The 19,993-nt window shown below is 43.0% G+C and overlaps 1 protein-coding gene across 1 annotated transcript; it reads right to left on the bottom strand.

Annotated features, from left to right (window-relative positions):
* Nucleotides 1-382: 382 nt before the first annotated feature.
* On the bottom strand, nucleotides 383-19,937 carry carm1 (coactivator-associated arginine methyltransferase 1). Its single transcript, XM_026165979.2, has 16 exons — nucleotides 19,720-19,937; nucleotides 11,302-11,427; nucleotides 8,970-9,076; nucleotides 8,354-8,458; nucleotides 8,122-8,232; nucleotides 7,674-7,851; nucleotides 7,349-7,439; nucleotides 6,466-6,547; nucleotides 6,220-6,305; nucleotides 6,052-6,141; nucleotides 5,818-5,955; nucleotides 5,508-5,597; nucleotides 5,278-5,390; nucleotides 4,018-4,095; nucleotides 3,544-3,612; nucleotides 383-3,457 (listed from the first exon to the last, which is right to left on the bottom strand). The coding sequence occupies exons 1-16, from the start codon at nucleotides 19,859-19,861 to the stop codon at nucleotides 3,318-3,320; spliced, it is 1,746 nt and encodes a 581-aa protein (XP_026021764.2). The 5' UTR covers nucleotides 19,862-19,937; the 3' UTR covers nucleotides 383-3,317.
* Between the last annotated feature and the right edge of the window lie 56 nt (nucleotides 19,938-19,993).

Genomic DNA, 19,993 nt, shown 5'->3' with positions numbered 1-19,993 from the left:
TCCATAATAGATGCCTCATGGCGTCATTTAAAGGTTTAAAGGGTGCCTACTGGGACATCAGTGACTAATGTACCCATAAAGCAGGAATCACTTAGCAGTCTTAAGCACAGTGGCTTCTTTTAACTGTGTCTGGAGCAGACGAGTCAATGTCAGACAGTGAGAAAGGTGTTATTACTAGTTGGTGAACACAAATGAGAGAACATGACAGTGAGTCTTCCTCATACACTTCCATGGTCAAAGTGGATGCCACTATGACTACACAGAGCAATGAATCCATGACAGAAGAGACACGATGGCTATAGAGCAGCTACAACATGGTAAACATCTGTTGTATCCACAGTCTATTTAACAAATTAAAGTACTACAACACCTGACTCCAGGATGGTTTTGAAACATTTCCACAACATTTAATTTGCGCTTTTTTCCTTGTTTGCTTTTTTTGTGAAATAAAGAAAAAATATATATCAAGAAAACAAAAAAAGTTATTCCTACAAACAGACATTTTTCCCCCCTCAGCACTCCTACTAACTCAAATTCCAATAGTTGTGACACTGGAAGCAATGCATAAATGTGTCAGTCTTTCTTTCCTTGACTGATAAAAAGGGGGTGTGGGCAGGGGTGTGTGTGTTGGGGCAATGATATGTTGGAGGTCATACACATTGAACAGACGAGGAGAGAGGCGTACCGGCCCCTTCTCCCTCGCCTTGTCATTGAAGTCTACTTGTGACAGTCTCACAGTCTCAAAGGGAGGTTGGGAGGAGCGTCAGGCAAAGGAAACAAAGATGTAAACTAGGACGTTGCCGGTCCGGCACAGCTTTTCTTTTCCCGCTAGCCAGCTGGCTGCATCCTGGGTCATTGGTCTTTACTGGTTCATTCTCCAAATCTTCCTCCAACTGCACCAAAGCAATCTGGCTCAACAAATGCCTGACTGGCAAGAAGCTGCTGCAATTTATTCTGATTTTTAAAAAAAACCTTCTGGGTGCAGAAAACATGAGCAGCAGCAGAAAGTGCATTTCATATTTTAGGCTGACAGGGCTGAAATGTTCTAGCTTCTCTATGGCTGTGCGATCCGTCACCTTCCATGTTGGGTACAAGAAACAATCAAATCTTCCACAAGTCCCTAAAGAGACATGGCAAGCAGCTAGCAGCTATTTGGCAACCACAGACCAACAAAAGCCAAAATTTGGTGGCAGCCAAAAATAACTCTAACAAGAATAAAGCTGACTACTATGACAGGGCCGTAATTACAGATCGATGTGGATGAGTGAACTGCTGTAAGTTTATCATCTCCTGACCATCTATTACTACTACCACCACTGTAAGTGTCGTACAGTTCACGCACTGATCAGAAACCCTTTCATATCGAGCTGGAGCCGTTTACAGTGGTGACAAACATGTTCATCTGGAATGGGAAGAACCCTACAGGATCAAACAGGTCATCAGCTCAAATACAGATTTGCCTTAAAACTCTGATTTAAAAACATGAATTTCAATGTGTGAACTTCATGCTAAATTCAGTTGTATAACACGAAATAAAGACTGGACCAAAAAAAAAATCTTCCTGCAACTCCTCTAATGGTGTCTTGTTGAATTTTTGTATTCACTTTGGACGGTGGCAATGCCACAATGAAGACAGAGCTGGAAATGTCCTGTGCAGACACAGCATCCTACTGCTGCTCGTCAAAGCATCCGATTCCTCAAGTTTTATTTTCCTGTGATTTTCCTCAAGATATTAAATCCATCTAAGACACCTACTGTTTTTAGAAGGTGTGAGTCGGTAATCTGAACAGTTCTACTGCTTCTTAATATGAAAAACAGGAAGTAGAATAAAGTGGTATTATGCAAAGATGAGGTAAGTTAGCATCCCAACTTATCCCATCTGCAACACCAATATTTCAGCTACTCATTCTTTCAGAGTCCGTGGGTAAGTAGGACTCTAACCCTAACAGCACGCGCAGCCACACTGAATGGCACACAGGAGCATTTACTGAAAAGCCCCAACCATTCAGTCGCTCTTTTCCATTAACCCGAGGGCATCTTCAAGTTTCCTGTTCAGATATTAACCACAGTGAGTCATCTTATAAGGCCTAGTAACATTTACGCATCACTTATATCATCACACAAGTCTCAGTGTAGTCACATTTACTGATAGAAACACACACGGTTACAACTCTGAACGTCCTAAACAGCAGCGCGCACACAAAAAGGAGACTCGCTTCTGACTGACAACAGCAGAGACCCAAACATTTAGAAATGGGGTCAAATTCCACCAGAATTAGTGCTGGCTACACGTGCGGGCAACGCTGTGTACATATTGTGGATTTGTCTGAATAAGACGCTGAACAACATTAACGGAAAGGTAACCTGTCTGAATTGGAGAATGCCATCATTTTAAAAGACTGGGGATGTCAACAAACAGCAACTTATAGCAGACACTGAGACGCTCCGTTATCATGACTCAGCATGGAAGGTGATAGAGCAACACCAATGCTTCCAAGCAGAACTCTGAGGGTCAGCCTGTCCAAGCCACGAAAAAAACAAAACAACAAAACACAAAAAAAATATTTCTACTCCTCTGGGTGCCAAGACTTGTAGATGGCTTCAGTTTGTGATCCATCCTCCTCCGCCTAAACCCAAACTGCATGAGTAGGAGTAAGCAAGATGCCATTTGTTTAATGATTTGAGGGGGCTGTTTCATTCGGCACAGCTCAGTCTCTGGGGAAGTGTGGAGGGAACATGGCTGGATCCAGTATGAAAATCTAAGGTGGCACCTGTAGAGACGCAGTGATGATGATCATGATAACAGTGTCCTACTGCACAAGTGAAAAGCTTCAGCATCACTGGTGAGGAAGTGTGGAGAACCACGGGAGCGGACCGATGTTGGTATCTGACAACAAGCGGATTCTTGAGGAAAGACAAACACTCGCAGGGTCATGACATCTAAATAATGAGCTATAAAGAGAAAATAAGGGAGGTGGAGGGATTGAAATACATATCGAAGGAGGGTGGAAACCCAGGGAGGTCAGATGATAAACTGCTGTGCATCTCAGATGATACAGTCCCAGTGAGGGAGGGGGAAAAGGAAGGCTTCGGCTTTCGGAAAGACAAGAGTCTGGACGGAAACGAGAGTTTTCAACGGTTCATCTAGCGATGATTCAACAGAGCAGAAAGAGGGTGTCGAACAAAAAGGAATCTCCAGCACAGAGCTGGTTTTGGTATACTGGTTTTGGCTGCAGTTGGTGATCAATCTGGGTTGGGGAGGGGAAGGGGGATTCTTCTCATGCGGGGGCATAGGAGGTCTTTGCGAGGTCTTCGTCTTAACTGCCATAATGCATGGTGTTGCTAGGGATGACCATAGGTGAGGCCATGGAGATGGCAGCGCCCCCCATGGTGAACTGGTTGGTGACAGGATAGTAAGTACCGCTGCTACTGGGGCCGGACTGACCCGTAGTGGCTCCTGAATTGGAAACAAAGCATAACAGTCAACGTTCACACTGAGAAGACTTGGACAGTAAACTTGTGTTTGTGGACCAGTGGGCTTACCCTGGACAATTCCTGTGCTCATGATTGAGCCCATCCTGGAGTGGGTATGATTTACAATCCCTGTGTTCACTGTGACCAATCAGAGATGAAAGCACTGTTAAAACCAAGTAGCATCGGGAGTGACAAACCATTTCACCAGAGCAATAAACGCATGCCACATCAGCTGCTTTACAAAAATCTGCAGTAATTTGGGTCCCATCACAGACTATAAGCTGTATTCTGATGTAAACATCAGAAATATCACTAAAATCAAAAGCTAAACTATAACTGAGTACTTTCAAACGTTTTCAAACTAAAAGCCCTTTGATGTTGCTCAGAGGAGCCGAAACAACAGAGTGGGGTTAAAAAAATAAATTAAAAAAAACAGCATTAAAAGAGTTAAGTGTGATTTGATGAGCTTGAATGTCAGTGTTTTGAGGACTAAAGATGCACTCCAGTAACAGTAAAATGATGATTTTCAGATGAGATTCATACCCAGGGGGATGAGGTTGTTGTGAGACACTGACGGGCTGCTGCCGATGACTGTGCTGAGGTCATAAGCTGCGGGCATCCCTGAAGAAAGAGGCAGCAAAGAAACCCAAAAAACAGCATTTACTATAAACCGTCAAAAAAAAACAAACAAAAAAAACACTCTTTGGGGTTGGTTCCTGAACACATCCAGAGTGGAAGTGATCTTAAAATGTGATGCCGGAGTTGGTAAGCAGTTAGTGATGCACCATGGCAGGAAGTCCTTCTACTGCAGGGCCGCACTGTACATTTGGAAGTTTAACTTTTCAGACAGGATGTTGTTGCTGTTCATTCCTCATAAATATTTTAGAACAAACTGTTTTAAACTAACATTCAACCTTTAAAAACAAACAAACAGTCTATTAGCATATGTTGCTAGTTTAGCTGTAACCTAGCATTTCCTCTTGTATCTGCACAGTTACAGCTGGAAAAGCTGGTGCTGACTACAAGGCGTAACTCTGGACTTCAATCTAGCTCCAGGGCAAAGTGAGTCACACCTGGCTATGTCCATCATTATATACAGTCTTCTTCCCAGGTTCTCAGAAACTTGAGCTAATAAAGCTATAGAATAGATGTGCATGAAATTTCAGGCATGTGTACTATAATAAATGCATGCAGACTGGTTTTTACACTGGCTCATGTTTGAACTGATTTAGTCTTTCCTGTTTCTACATTGGAGTTTTGCTACTAAAGCGGACGTTTGTGGAACCGCTTCACTTACTTCCAAGAAGCCCAGAGAAGAGGACAAATCTGAAGAACCGCTGCAGCTACACTACTATACAGAACAACTTCATCGCTTGACCATCGTGTTTCAGCTGCTGGTCTTCATCGCTGTCATCATGATTAGTGAGCACCATCCAATGCATTTAATTCTCAGTCCTGCTTTGTTCTAACAGGTAACTATATTTGTTGTTCTTTGGTCTCTGTGTGGCAGCACGGTGGTCTTTCTGTTTGCAGTTTGTTCTCCCCGTGTTCGCGTGGTTTCTCTCTGGCTTCCTCCCACAGTCCAAAGATATGCAGTTAATGGGGTTAGGTTAATTGGCCTAAATTGCCCAGGTGTGCCTGTGAGTGCGAGTGATTGTCTGTCTCTCTGTATTAGCCCTGCGACAGACTACCTGTCCAGGGTGTACTCTGCCTCTGCTCTAAGACAGCTGGGATATGGAGAATGGACATACCACGCCATGTCTGAAGTATTTACTTAATCTAGCAGTGTCTGAGTGTGTTCACCTGATACAGCCATCCCCTGACTCATGTTGTAGGCTGCCCCTGTGTTCCACATGTTCTCAGACGGGGAGGTGTAGTGTGAGCCAGGAGGGGGGTTGGGGGTAGTGCCTGTGTACCTGCACATAGATAAAAATAGATATAAGAAGTTAGAGAAGACTGTTCACCGACACCAGACACTGTGTCAATAGTGCAAAGCAGATTGGCTGTGTTTGCTGTGGTCAGGATAAACTCACCTGAAAAAGGGGTTCTTCAAGTCCAGGAGGTTGCTGGACTTTGATCCTGTCTGGTCCACCTGGGCAACAATACTGATGTCGTAGCTTTGTCTGTTAAGAAGTAAATATTGAGACTAATTATCATCAGAATAACATGATTAGCATGCAAGCAAGGTTCCTGGAGTGGCACGCTCCCATGTTGATGCCCAACTTCAGCTAGGAAATGAACAGGTTTCCAAAACACGACAACAGGGTTTGCTGTGACGTCAAAGCTTATGCTACAGATTTGGGTGAATGAAACTGTAGTTTTCTTGCATTAATTCTAACATACCTCTTGTTGGCCACCAGCAGCGCAGTGCCGGACAAAGTGTCCCCAGCCTTGGTGAAAAGAGGAGACTGCAGGAGACAGCGCACCTGGTACCAGTGAGTGAGAGGCTCTGTGGGTGCTGTGGATAGCCACACTGTCATCCTACAGGAACACAAATAGATTGATGTTTAAGGACAAATCTGGCGCACGTCAAAACTTCTTTAGCTTCAACACACTCACGCAGACTTCCTGACTTACACTGATCCAATAAAAGCCACGTCAAACCAGAAAGCCAGGCCGTGCACCAGGCCCGAATGCATCATGTGGAACTTAAAGGGAATCTCTATCCTGAAAGCAAAACCATTTATCATTTATTAGTAGACACTCCTAAAGTAATCACAGACACACATTAAACTGGACACACACCTGTAAAGATCCTCTTCTTTGGCCTCCAGGAAGTTGACTGTGTATTTGACTGACTTGGCCATCAGAATACGGATATCAAACGTGTCCTGTGGGGGGAAAGAAATCTGCTTTCACACAACTCTAATTTCTACAAAACACTGCGCCCACAAAAAGCCAATTAAGAAGTCGATATTACCGTCAGATCGCTTTGCTCGTTTGTTCAATTCTGATCTTAAAATCCTGCACATGCATGCATGCATTACTTACCACAATTGGCTGGCGGAAATACTCGTCCACTGCTGCCCCCCGCAGGGCAGAGAGGTCTACACCGTGGAAGGAGGGCTGGTACCTGAGGGGACAGGAAGAAGTGTAGATTCCCACTTTTAGATTGCTTGATTCCTGCCTCAGCAATAAAAATGGCTCACCAACACACTTGACCCTGCAGGAGTCTTAGTGTATTTTAAAATGAAGCTGAATTCTGAGTCATAAAAAGCACACGCACCAATGCACATGCCAATGAATGTAAGTAAACAAGAGCAATAAAAATCAAATCATTAGCTCATTTTGGGCAGCGAGTACTCCTGCAAGCCCAACATGACATCATCATTTAAAAAACAAAATCAACAACAAAAACCAAGTACATTTTGTATTTAGGGACACACCTCTCCAAGGATCTACTGCTTCTTAAACAGCCGAAACCGGTTTGACGTCAACTCGACAACATTAGCATCGACTCTGATTGCGTCCTACACTCACTCGTGCCTACTGTTATCACGCTAGTTTGCATGACTCATACCTCTGAGTGCGATAAACACCTTTGCACGCTGCTGAAGCACCAACTCCCTCGCTGATGCAAACGGTCAAACTAGCCCCGAAAAGATGATTAAGATTTCGAACGTAATGACCAACATTTTGAACAATACTCCGCTCTCATAACAGAAACAAATGAATAGTTAAACTGCCAGCAGAGAAGAAAGAAGAAAACTGCCTTTACTTGGAGCTCAGATGCATGAAGGAGTTTCTCAATTTGATAAGGCATTAAAAAGACATTCATGCATAGAAAAGCTTTCTAACCAAATGAATCCGATGAAGAAAACAATGACGCTGACCCAGAGAACCTCCTTCGTTCCCTCCCTCGTTCTGTTCTTACCAGAAGTTGGCTTTGGTGAACTGCTCCATGTACAGCTGCTCATCTGTGAAGGGGGCCAGGTGGACATCTCCAATAGTGGGGAACATTTTACCTGAAACACCCGCACCGATGAAGACAGTAAGCAAAACTCGTGTTCACGTATCTTCCACCACAGTGCAAGATTCTTCTAAACTGACATCAAATGATTTGGAACACCAAAGCCTGTGGATATCTGACAACATGCAGAACTCGCCAGAAGCAGCTACTGTCACTAATCTGTGGCTGTCTGCAGTCTCAGCCTCCATTCTAACATTTCAAGTACATCTCTTCTTCTTCCAAGACTCACCATTAGGTTTGAGGAACTTCTTAGCATGCAGGTAGCTCTCCAGCATGCGCTCATTGAACAGCATGTAACCCATGGGCTCTGAAATGATGATGTCAACTTGCTCCGGCAGCGTCACCTCCTCTACTTTGCCCGGAATGACGGCCACACGCTCCCCCAGACGGTTGCTGTTCACCAGCACCTGCAGCACAACACAACAAACACATCATCATTCAAAAAGCTGGATTTAGCTTGTCTGATCTAAAGTTAATGTGGACTGTCCAGACAGCCAGAGCTCACAGCTGTTACATTTTCAGCAACAGCGAGATTCCCACAGCTCAAACAACATCACCTGAATTTAAAACATTTAGTATAGTGTTTAGAATGGATCGTAAACAGTGAGAGGCTGTGCATCCAGTGAAAGCATAATCAGAGGTAGGTCACTGATCTCAGCATGAATCTGTGTGTGTACCTCGGCGTGCTGTGCCATGGTGCTGGCCTCTACAGCGTACACCTTCCTAGCTCCAGCTTGAGCTGCAAAGAAAGAGAGGATTCCCGAGCCACAACCCACATCCAGCACCACCTGGAGAAAAGACAGCACACAGTCACAGCTGCAGGACAACACTTTAGTCTGTACTTAATGTAAACCAGCTGTTTTCAAGCATCTGTCAGCCTTATCAAATAGCACATATTCAGCTCGCTACCTTGTCCTTAAAGTCAGTGTGGTTCTGGAGAATAGCCCGCTGGTAAGTCCCTGTCCGAACATAGTCCTGCATCATGTTCTGTTGCTGGGAGAGGTAGCCATAAAACTGCAGAAACACAAACACAAGCACGCTCATGAGTTTGGACTTTTGGCACTTTGACTTGAGCTCAATTTGCAGTTTTAAAAAAAGAGAAACAAAGTTAATCTTCTTTAAGTTTCTTAAAAAAAAGATAAGTAAATAAAAGGACCAGCTCAGACATAAAGCACCCAAGTTTGTGCTGGGATCTGTAAACAACCAAACCAAGCGGCTTCTCAACAGATGGATGCTTGCAGGTAGAAGTGCTACAGAGCCCTTTTAACTCCTCCTGGAGCTGACTTGCAGCTACTTTTAAACACAAAGTAGTTCAGATGGTGCCCAAAAAAACAGAAGCAGGCTTCATTCTGACTGAATATTCCTGTAATGAGCAGTCTATAAATACTCAGCCAAGAACAAAGTAAGCGTCATTACTGCAGTGTGTTTAAAAGGAAATGTGGATTCAAATTAGTCAGGAGATAATTCAAGAGTCCCAAAATTATGTGAGAGTGTGTGAGAGTGTGTGAGAGTGTGTGACAGTCACCTGGAAATACTGTACAGCAGAGGACTCCTCTGTTCTTTCACTGAAGACAGATTGCTCTCCAAGATGCCCACGACAGTTCTTCAGCACGTTATAAAAAGACTGAAAGTCTGAAGCGAAGCACAAACACACCGTAAGTTGGTTTTGTTGAGCTACACTGCAGTTTAATCCTTTTTCTCTTCCTGTGCTGTCAGCTGTAAACAGTTTGGTTTTCTGTCCTCTCGTGCTGGGAAACAATATTAAATCATGTGCAACAACTGCAGCTTAGGTGTAACAAATACAAGATTAAATAATTAAGTAATTCAATATCACAGTTTTAAGATTTAAGTTTGCATTTCACAAGCATAGATCATTTTTTTAAACTGCCATGTCCCACATACCTTGGTGTGTGTCTGCATTAATCATGAGTGGGTCTACCTCCTCCTCAGTGCACACAGTATTAGCATTTTTAACACATATCATGGAAAATGCACCAATACTGATGCATCCAACAATCACAACATTTCCTTCTTTTTCTGCTTCCTTTGTGCATTTAGACGACTTTTTGTTCAAGGTGAACACAGAAATCTCAATTAATCGCGCGCCTTGAGGCAGCTGTTGTGATTTGGCGCTATATAAATAAAATTGAATTAAATCTCAATTTATTCCCAAATAAAATAAAATTAATAAATAAACAAAAAGCACTTCATTTTTTCAGCATCTGTCAGCTTGATGGCAGTGGCTGCTATTTTTCCAATGTCATCAGATTTGTGGCAGTAGTGAGAAGGGGCATATGCACAGGCACACGTGAGCATGTGTGCGTCCAAACGGAGGTATAGAAACACATTAAATATAATCTTTGCCAACAGCACCCCGTTCATCTGAACATGTATCTGTCAGAGTATAGCCAATCACAAGCACAGATGAGTGTACTGCCTGTGGGAAAAATGTGAAGCTGTTAAATCCATAAAGCAGGTTGAAAGTAACAGCTGCTGACAACGCAGCCCTGTGTGAGTGTGTGCGTGTACATGTTTAGACAGCTTAGTGAGGACAGAAAATGGGCGTGCAGCTATATTAGTGGGGACCAACAGTCACTTATGGGGACAAACTGCCCTTCCCTGTGAGTTTGAAAACATTTTTGAGGCTCAAAATGTGGTTTTAGTGTCAGGGTTACAGTTAGGTTATGGTTACGTTTAGGCTGAGGGTTAGGACTAGGCATTCATTTTCATGGTTGGGGTTAAAGTAAGCAGCTAGGGAAAGCATGATGTCAATGAGATGTCCTCACTGAGATATAAAAACATGTATGTGTGTGTGTCTATAGTAGTATTATAAAAATGTGTGTTTTAAGCATTTGACTAAGACTGATAAAGACCTCCAATATCAACAACGATTAGCCTGTTTGAAGCGTGGAAAGAAACCTGGCAAAAATACTGACTAATTAAGTTAACTTGATATGAATATCGCAACGAATGAAATGTGGGACAATCGGATCTGATGAGTATTTCATTAAAAGGCATCTTTAGTTTTTATTCTTTCAGTTGCAAACTGGGGGGTGTTTAAGGGTTTGAGTAACAAATAAAAATAAAGAGAATCCAAACCAAGGCTTTGTCTACGTACACATCTGACATGAGGTCAGCAAGGACAGTATAGTTGTCCTGCTTTAGGATCATATATTAATGTTTACAGAAAAATATACTTGTTGTAAAACTGTTTGCAGAAAAAATAAATAAAACAGGGAATAAATTTGGGTGTAAGAATCTACACTTATGCTCATCAGAGAAACAGACACTCTCCTACACTCCCTGCAGAGGTCTGAGGAGCTTTCCAGGAATGGTGACACAATTTTCATTTAACAGATAAACAAACACTATTTTAACTAATAACACTCAAATGACTGCACTGTTCCTGAACACACCGTTGACTCAGTGCAAACTGTAAACAGTGTCCTGCAGGTGATAAAAGCATGAGATGAGTATTTGTATTTGCACCACACCCCAGAAACAGCTCACCATCATCAGCTCCATAAAACTCCAGACACAAAAAACCCTTTCAGAGAGTTGACATATTCTTGGCTCCAAACTTGTATAAAATGCAACGTGTAACAGTCTTACTGTGGTGGGGTGAACGGTGCTTATATTGCACGTTTCTACTCTACTACAAGCTTCATTCACTTACTCACACTCACGCACTTTTTTTTCCTATTACTAAGCATTGCAGTGAGGACAGCTCAGGGTTCAGTATTGTGCCCGAGGACATTTTCACATGCCAACTGGAGCAGCCTGGGATCAACCTACCAACTTTCCAACTGGTAGACAACCCGCTGTACCTCCTGAGCCACAGCTGCCTGTGTGTTTACCTGTAGGTGAGGAGAACTGCAGCAGCACACTGTTACAGCCCAATGTGATGATGAATGACTGCTTCCCCACGCGACTGCACTCGGTCTCCCTGGAAACCGAACATTTGAACACGCTCGCCTCGTCTCCTAGAAAGAAAGGGAGAGAGAACAGAAAGAGTTTATACTTATCTTTACCAAAATATAAACAAGCAGCGAGGTGATGCTGCTTAAACTCTGCTGGTGGTTAAAAGCAGCGAGGGCTGAGATCACAGCATGTGAGTGCCAGAGTGCTGAAGGAGGGTAGCAGAAGAAAGCACAATGACCACAGCTGATATCCCAAATGTCTCATGTTATTAATGACCAGGAAGCGTGCACCACATATCATCTGGGATAATACCAATGTAGATTTTTACGCTGTATAAATAAGTCCGATATGATTGCTATAACAATGGCATATATTTATGTTCCCTAGTGTGGCAATCACAGGCACGTCTGAGAGCAAGAGACACATGTCAGTCTCTGACAACTTAGGAAGGTTATGAAGGAGGAGATGCTAGTAGTTGGATACGTGCCACCTAGATGTAAACAATGACTCCACCAAGTGTCTATGACATTTGTATACACCACATAAAAACAATCACAACAATAAGACAATATGTAGCACAATATGCATCTCAGGGATGATTTCGGGGACACCAATTTGTCAACCTGTGCGCAGCTCATGTTCACAAATTTGAAATAAAGGATTGTTCATCAAAAACAGGTCCAAACTAACGGGGACAATAGTCATTGTGGTGTTTAGGACAAGATTTGCTCTCTTACACCATTTAATGAAAGATTCAGGAACTGGACAGTGCTCATCCTCTCTATCGTATAAGAAGCCCACTAAAGCCAATCGAGAGGGCAGCAAAAATTCTCCTGCCACAGCTGATGAAAAGTCAACAAAGAAATAAATAAATCTTAGCACGACTCCTGATGAGTATGTACTACATGCAGCAAAGTTAATATAGCATCTTCCACCCCATGCTGTGTCACTGCTATTGCACTATAATGCTGGTGTTGGCACCTTGTCTCAGTAGGTTCACACTTAAAATGATTGGAAAAGGAGGATAGAAGAGACCTGGACACAGTGCAGTCTTAGTTTCCTTAGTCCGGCTCAAACAGGCTGCAAGAAGATCTCTGCAAGAGCTGAAATTTACTGATTTGCGTATATTTGTATGTGTACACAAAACAACCGGAACACAAGTCGGAACTACCTTGTTGACATCATTGTTAAAATGCAACGTTTTACCTGTATCCAACTGCTGGGTCTAAACTCAGACCCCGCTGTATCCAGGACTTATTCCCGTGAAAGAAAAACAAGGCAACAGCGATCGATCGTTTCACTTGCAAGGGAGGCCTCGTTGATGTCTACCACGAAATGCCCCCAAATCCGGCCTCCTCTCGCTGCCTTTTATTGAGAAACAGTTCACACAAAACACATCACAGCAAAGCAACGCCCACATGGTTCTAAGACAAGGCATTGTATGTATATGTGTGAACTTCTGTAAGTGTGTGTGTGTGTGTGTGTGTGTGTGTGTGTGTGTGTGTGTGTGTGTGTGTGTGTGAGAGAGAGAGACCTCCTGCTGACCAAAGGGTCATAAAAGCACAAGAAACAAATCTTCCAGACAGGGTGTATCTGCAATAAGACACTACAGCCCCCCACCCAGAACCTCGAGAATCTGGGAGGGGGGACAGTGGAATTCCTTTCATCAGAGTTGGCAAGCATAAAAAATGACAACATTTAACAATTCACTCTAACACCAACACTTTATTGACGATGTCTAAAGAGACTAGAAAAAAACAAAACTGAGACTAGCTCTCCTGGTTGCGTGTAGCCATCTGTGGGCTGATAAGGGAGGAAGTGTGAGCTTGAGCTGCCTTTGGTTTTGTTAACGTTATAGAGCTCTCAGGATGTGCTCCTAGATGCACAGGTTAAATTAACTGGTGCATCCTAAGAACACCCAATGATTTCTATTAAGAAATTCCTTCTGAGCTTTTGTTTCAGTTGTCAAAAAGTTGATTTTACTTACTCTTTACCACTGAGGTCAAAGTGGACGATAAAGGTGTTTCTAGAATATTGCTTTCTTGTTGCTGGGCTGGCATTCTGCCTCGGTCCATTTATAGTCTGTCTTTAGAGTTTATCAGGACTAAAAGTGTCTGATAAAGGTGTGAAGACTCCTGTAATGTGTTTACTGTTACAGAGGAAATACACGACCAAGACAAAAAGCTATTTTAAAAATCAGAACATACTCCATCAATATAGCAACATAATACGCTCATACTCTACTATAACTGACTAAAGTTCATTATGACCATTTTTCATTTCATTTATTTCATACTGAGAGCGCTTAGTCTTTTATTTTAGCCTCAGGGTACAGTCAGCCTGCACCCTCATGGGCCTCGAGTCAAAACATCAGACTGGAAGAGCCCAATACATTTCTTTCAGTTTCTCAGTCGTCTATCCTGTCAGGTAACTGAGCAGAACGAAAAGCAACAACAACTAGAGATTTTATTTCTAGTTGTTGTTGCTATTTACTTGCCAATCTGTTTCAATTACCTGACCCATTTGCGGTCAATATTCGGCCAACAGCTGATGTCTCTACAGTTTGAGTTTGTTTTTGTCCCCCTTTTTGTACCAGGGAGGAAGTGAAAGCAGCAGCGCTATTAATATCAAACATCACTGAACATTTAGCCAGTGCAAAACGGAGGTGACACAACAGATGAATACCGGCCACTGTAAATCACATCTAATTCCCTGAGATCAGTCAGCAGGGCACATAATGGCTGAAACTGATATTCTGCATACATATCATACCTCATCGAAGCATCAAAGTGTCTGGATGGTAAATTTATGCACCTTATATGGTAAGGAGCAAAGATTATTCCACAACTGAGGCCAAACAGTGCGCCATCACCTCCCCCGATTACTTCTTAAAGCAAAATGTACGATTATATGAACACTTTATAGAATTGTAAGTTTATAATATGGACACTTGCGACAAACCACAATTTTAATCGGTAGATTAAGCGCATTCTTAATTCATAACTCAAAGTTTGGCTTAAAAAAAATGTCTGAAAGTGGTGAAAAGGTACTGATCAAAATTAGCTAAAGCCCAAGATGACACACAGCATGTGTCAATTACAATTGAAAAAGAGGAAACGCGATGACAAAGTGAAACAGCTGGGACCAGTTTATGTCTTTATATTTTTGTCCAAACCCTCCTGACACAGAGGTGACAGCTGTGACCAAAAGCTCACAAAAGCTGTAAAGACTTTAAAGCACGTTATTAATTAAGGACACTAGCTAAGAAAAGCTAAATGGTGTAGCTGTGTCCTCACTTCTCATTCAGCAGGCTAAAAACAAACCGTGGCAGCTCGAAGAGGATGCAACACTTAAAATGATTGGAAAAGGAGGATAGAAGAGACCTGGACACAGTGCAGTCTTAGTTTCCTTAGTCCGGCTCAAACAGGCTGCAAGAAGATCTCTGCAAGAGCTGAAATTTACTGATTTGCGTATATTTGTATGTGTACACAAAACAACCGGAACACAAGTCGGAACTACCTTGTTGACATCATTGTTAAAATGCAACGTTTTACCTGTATCCAACTGCTGGGTCTAAACTCAGACCCCGCTGTATCCAGGACTTATTCCCGTGAAAGAAAAACAAGGCAACAGCGATCGATCGTTTCACTTGCAAGGGAGGCCTCGTTGATGTCTACCACGAAATGCCCCCAAATCCGGCCTCCTCTCGCTGCCTTTTATTGAGAAACAGTTCACACAAAACACATCACAGCAAAGCAACGCCCACATGGTTCTAAGACAAGGCATTGTATGTATATGTGTGAACTTCTGTAAGTGTGTGTGTGTGTGTGTGTGTGTGTGTGTGTGTGTGTGTGTGTGTGTGAGAGAGAGAGACCTCCTGCTGACCAAAGGGTCATAAAAGCACAAGAAACAAATCTTCCAGACAGGGTGTATCTGCAATAAGACACTACAGCCCCCCACCCAGAACCTCGAGAATCTGGGAGGGGGGACAGTGGAATTCCTTTCATCAGAGTTGGCAAGCATAAAAAATGACAACATTTAACAATTCACTCTAACACCAACACTTTATTGACGATGTCTAAAGAGACTAGAAAAAAACAAAACTGAGACTAGCTCTCCTGGTTGCGTGTAGCCATCTGTGGGCTGATAAGGGAGGAAGTGTGAGCTTGAGCTGCCTTTGGTTTTGTTAACGTTATAGAGCTCTCAGGATGTGCTCCTAGATGCACAGGTTAAATTAACTGGTGCATCCTAAGAACACCCAATGATTTCTATTAAGAAATTCCTTCTGAGCTTTTGTTTCAGTTGTCAAAAAGTTGATTTTACTTACTCTTTACCACTGAGGTCAAAGTGGACGATAAAGGTGTTTCTAGAATATTGCTTTCTTGTTGCTGGGCTGGCATTCTGCCTCAGTCCATTTATAGTCTGTCTTTAGAGTTTATCAGGACTAAAAGTGTCTGATAAAGGTGTGAAGACTCCTGTAATGTGTTTACTGTTACAGAGGAAATACACGACCAAGACAAAAAGCTATTTTAAAAATCAGAACATACTCCATCAATATAGCAACATAATACGCTCATACTCTACTATAACTGACTAAAGTTCATTATGACCATTTTTCATTTCATTTATTTCATACTGAGAGCGCTTAGTCTTTTATTTTAGCCTCAGGGTACAGTCAGCCTGCACCCTCATGGGCCTCGAGTCAAAACATCAGACTGGAAGAGCCCAATACATTTCTTTCAGTTTCTCAGTCGTCTATCCTGTCAGGTAACTGAGCAGAACGAAAAGCAACTGCTTTGCTATGAAACAGTGGTTTAGTGCAATGGCATATTTTGCTCTTTGCAAGAATGAACGATTGCATGCTGACAACAGCAGAAAGGATACCAGGACACCGAAGCATAAACTTCTATTTTCTGAGGTTTCACATTCACATTTCATTATGAAAAACAGGCCATGTAATAAAAGTCAGGAGGAAGGAAAAAACTGTATAGGGAAGTTCCACAGAATCGTTTCTGTAAAAGTGCCCAATGCAAATATTCCTCCAGGGCCAAACAGCAGGCCCAGTGTGAACTCATAAAGCAGGCGGAGCTAATCCAGCATCTATTAAAGGATTGAGACCGACACTTCAGATTTAGAGACATGCATCTTCTGGGAGAAAAGCCAGCCAAGCATGTCGGTGAGTTCTCTTCTCAACCACTTAGACTACAAAACAAATGATAAGATACCTTTTTAAAAATGTGAGAAATTACCCGTCTCAGTACAAAGACAGATGATCCAGGCAGTCCACTGACCAACTGTAGGGGATCAATGGATCACACAGTTCCTATATTGTGAACAAAAGTGTCGATTCTGATCATTTTTGAAATGTCACACATTCAGTCACCTGAAATTGAGGTGACGCAGTGCACTTGTGATGTCATTAAGGCTTTTTTTTTTTACGAGCTGGCTTCTGCTAGCCATGACCTACATCTTTATGATCCAGGCAACTTCCCATTAAATGACAACATAAGATAGCAAAGCCCATTTTCTACTAGTACCTACTCAACTACTGTCATTTTCTAGTACCACCTAATGAGTTTGGGGTCACACAGCAACATGACTGAAATTCCTGTGAAATCATTTGCATGTAACACAAACAAAGCAACAATGGACCACACCAAGGCGATGGTACACCTGCTGCTCAGTCTATGGCTTTGTGTCAGACCACAGTGTTGGTTGTTGTCCAGCCGTTTCCCTCATTGCCAGGTTTCAAAAATGGCGGTTTGATTTTTGTGAAGGAGTCACTCTCATGATGCCATTGACTGGCCAATCGGTTGACCCCGGCCGTGCAGGTAGTTGAAAGACAAAAAAAAGCAACTGCTACCCAATGCAAAAGTCGAGCCATGTAGGTACTAGTAGGAACAGCAATTTCAATAAGGCGGCCTCTGTTACATAAACATATGAAGGAGCTCAAGTTCTATAACTTTCACACCGTCCTGCTAACATTTCTCCACTGTTACCTTCATCAATTCAGTGAAAGAAATGAGCCTTCTGTTCTGACAATATCTGGAACTCGCACAAAATGATTGTGCGCAGCTGTCGTCTGTGAGCAGAATTAACGTTGCTTAGTTTTCACTAAGCTGCTTCCTCTCTAGGTCTCCTCTTACTGCCTCACCCACAGTGAGCCTGCACCTGCTCAGCTGTGATGAGTGTGATGATTGTTTATGGGGCTTTACGTCATGGATACATGAACCTGACTGGACAGGAAATGACAATACACAATATGCACATCACTGCATGGTCAGCCAGTCAGACTGCACATCCAGTGTCTATATCTATCTATCTATATTTTTTTTTCATCTATATGGACTTTCAGACTAGCATGAAAGTTAAAGGTTTCTAATTATGACATTTTAAATATATCATTTGAGACAGCAGTCTAAAAAAGTGCAATATTCTTATGTATTTCAGTAAAGCATGAACACTGGACACAGACCTCCCCTCTAAGATAAGATAAGATAACCTTTATTAGTCCCACACGTGTAAAACATCTTACAGGGATTGTAAGGCTTACTGCAGCACAAGAGACACTTCACTAACAAGTCCTCTGAAAAGTCTTTGGTTGTTCCCCTGTAATGGTGCATTCATGTGGTGCTAAAATTACAGGGAAAAATCTGCTTCACATCTCCAAAAACTGGCATGAATTCCTACCAAAAAAAAAAAAAACCCATCTTGGAAAGATTGTTGGAGTTTTGGTACAGGAGCTCCCGAGCTGTCACACACAAAGAGACGACAGATGTTTTATTAATGGTGCTAATGTGTGTATCAAATGACATTTTTATAACAATTAAGTGGTTATATTTCATTAGGCTTTTTCCATTATTTACTAATATTTAATATTTCCACATAGTGAGCTGAATTTGTTATACGAGTTTGTTTTTGTAACGCTTTCCAAGTCAAAGACAAATCAAGTGCTTTTTACATTTAAACTTAAATCACGTGAACCCAGCAAAGAGGGCAGAAGACTTCACCATACAGGAAATCCAAGCATCGGAGGAGCACATGAGTGCAGGGTCTCCAGCAGAGACGAGCCTGCTGGAGAGGATTGGTAAAGCGCCCTTCTTTCCAACCAAACCCCCAGATGTCGTTCTTTCAAAGCTGGTAGACTTCAGACCTGGCCCATTAGTAATGTAAGTGACATCACTTGTGGAAATTTACTAGACTACACACAGCTCCGGAAAGGTCTGCGTTACCCACACAGCAATACTGCCCAACAATTTGAAACAGACTGTGTGTAAAATCAATGACATAAGTTATTTGCGGCAAACCTCGTTAGTTTGTATAACTTGTGTTCTCTGAAAATCATTTTTAGAAGAAAGCTCTACGGTCTGATATTATACACTGAAACCTGGGCGCAGAGTTGTGCTTCTCTTGAACTTGAGCGTGTGAAGCAGAAGGCGAGTCCAGCGCGGCCGTTTCTTTTCAGCGGGACATCCCATTCAACAGAAAAGCCGCGGAGGAGCGGAGCGGCTCTGCTGCTGCCTCCACACGGGAGGGAAGGAGGCGGCGGGACCCGGCTATTGTTCCAGCGAGAACAAAGATAAACGCATAAGTAATGAGGGCCCGGTTTCGTCTTGGCACCTTAAACATTACGAACTTATACCAGCACACAGAGTGCAAGTTTTACAAGGGAACGTGCTGATGGCTAAAATAAAGAGCAGCGATGACGGCGAGTCGTCCCAAGGATTACAACACATCGGAGCGGGTCAGGAGTGATGCCCTCTGCTCTGGGCTCCAAAACAATCGGGAAGGCTAGTCCACGAGCTAAACACTCGAACCCGTCCATCGGGTGTCTCTAGACAACACAAAGTCTATTCGTTTACATATTAATATATTGAACATATTTGTGAGACAAAATACACGTTGGTGAGATAGGAGGGGGAAAACAGGGAGAAAACACAAAAAGCAAATGTGCGGGACGTTGGCGCATCACCGCTGAGGCCAGGCTAGTGGCATTGTTTAACTAGCATTAAAGTACACATTACTTAGCTACCCTGCTTACTGATGCGCTTAAGCTACGTTGCATGTGTTACGTTATACGTTTCCCGTGGTCTTCAAAGCACTGAACTCGTGCGAATGGCGAGAGCTTAAAGTTAGCAACATTAAAACACCTACGGGACGGTGATAAAACGGGGTTTTAAGAGCTTCCTCGTGACAAGCAGAAGGTGGCGACGTGGTCTCTCAAGATGCGTTAGCTTCTCGGCTACTAACGCTGGCAGTTTAGCCTGTAAGCATTAACGCTGCAATAGCATTAGCGGCGCGGCAGTTGAGTCAGGCCGACCATCTGCGGCAACTGCGGAAAAGGGTCAACTCACCATTGGAGAGATTGAGGAGGGCAGCATCTTGTGATGTCTTCACTTCTAACCGCAGCGGCTGCTGCTCTGAGTGCCGCTGTATATCTCCATTCGCGTCTCCAATGGAGAGAAGCCGCACGCCACGGAATACCGAGACCGCCATCTTCGCTCTGGAAGTAGAGACAGATCTGTGGCGCTCACATCCAACCAAGCACTGCTCTCTGCTGGAGGCACACTGGGCACCAACGCGATAAGCCTTTGCAACAGTGCCACCTGGCGGCTAGAAATGGGCATT

The sequence above is a fragment of the Astatotilapia calliptera genome, chromosome 4, assembly GCF_964374335.1.
Source record: "Astatotilapia calliptera chromosome 4, fAstCal68.1, whole genome shotgun sequence".
NCBI lineage: Eukaryota > Metazoa > Chordata > Actinopteri > Cichliformes > Cichlidae > Astatotilapia > Astatotilapia calliptera.
The sequence above is the reverse complement of the archived record's forward strand: the minus strand, read 5'-3'. Positions and strand labels throughout refer to the sequence as shown.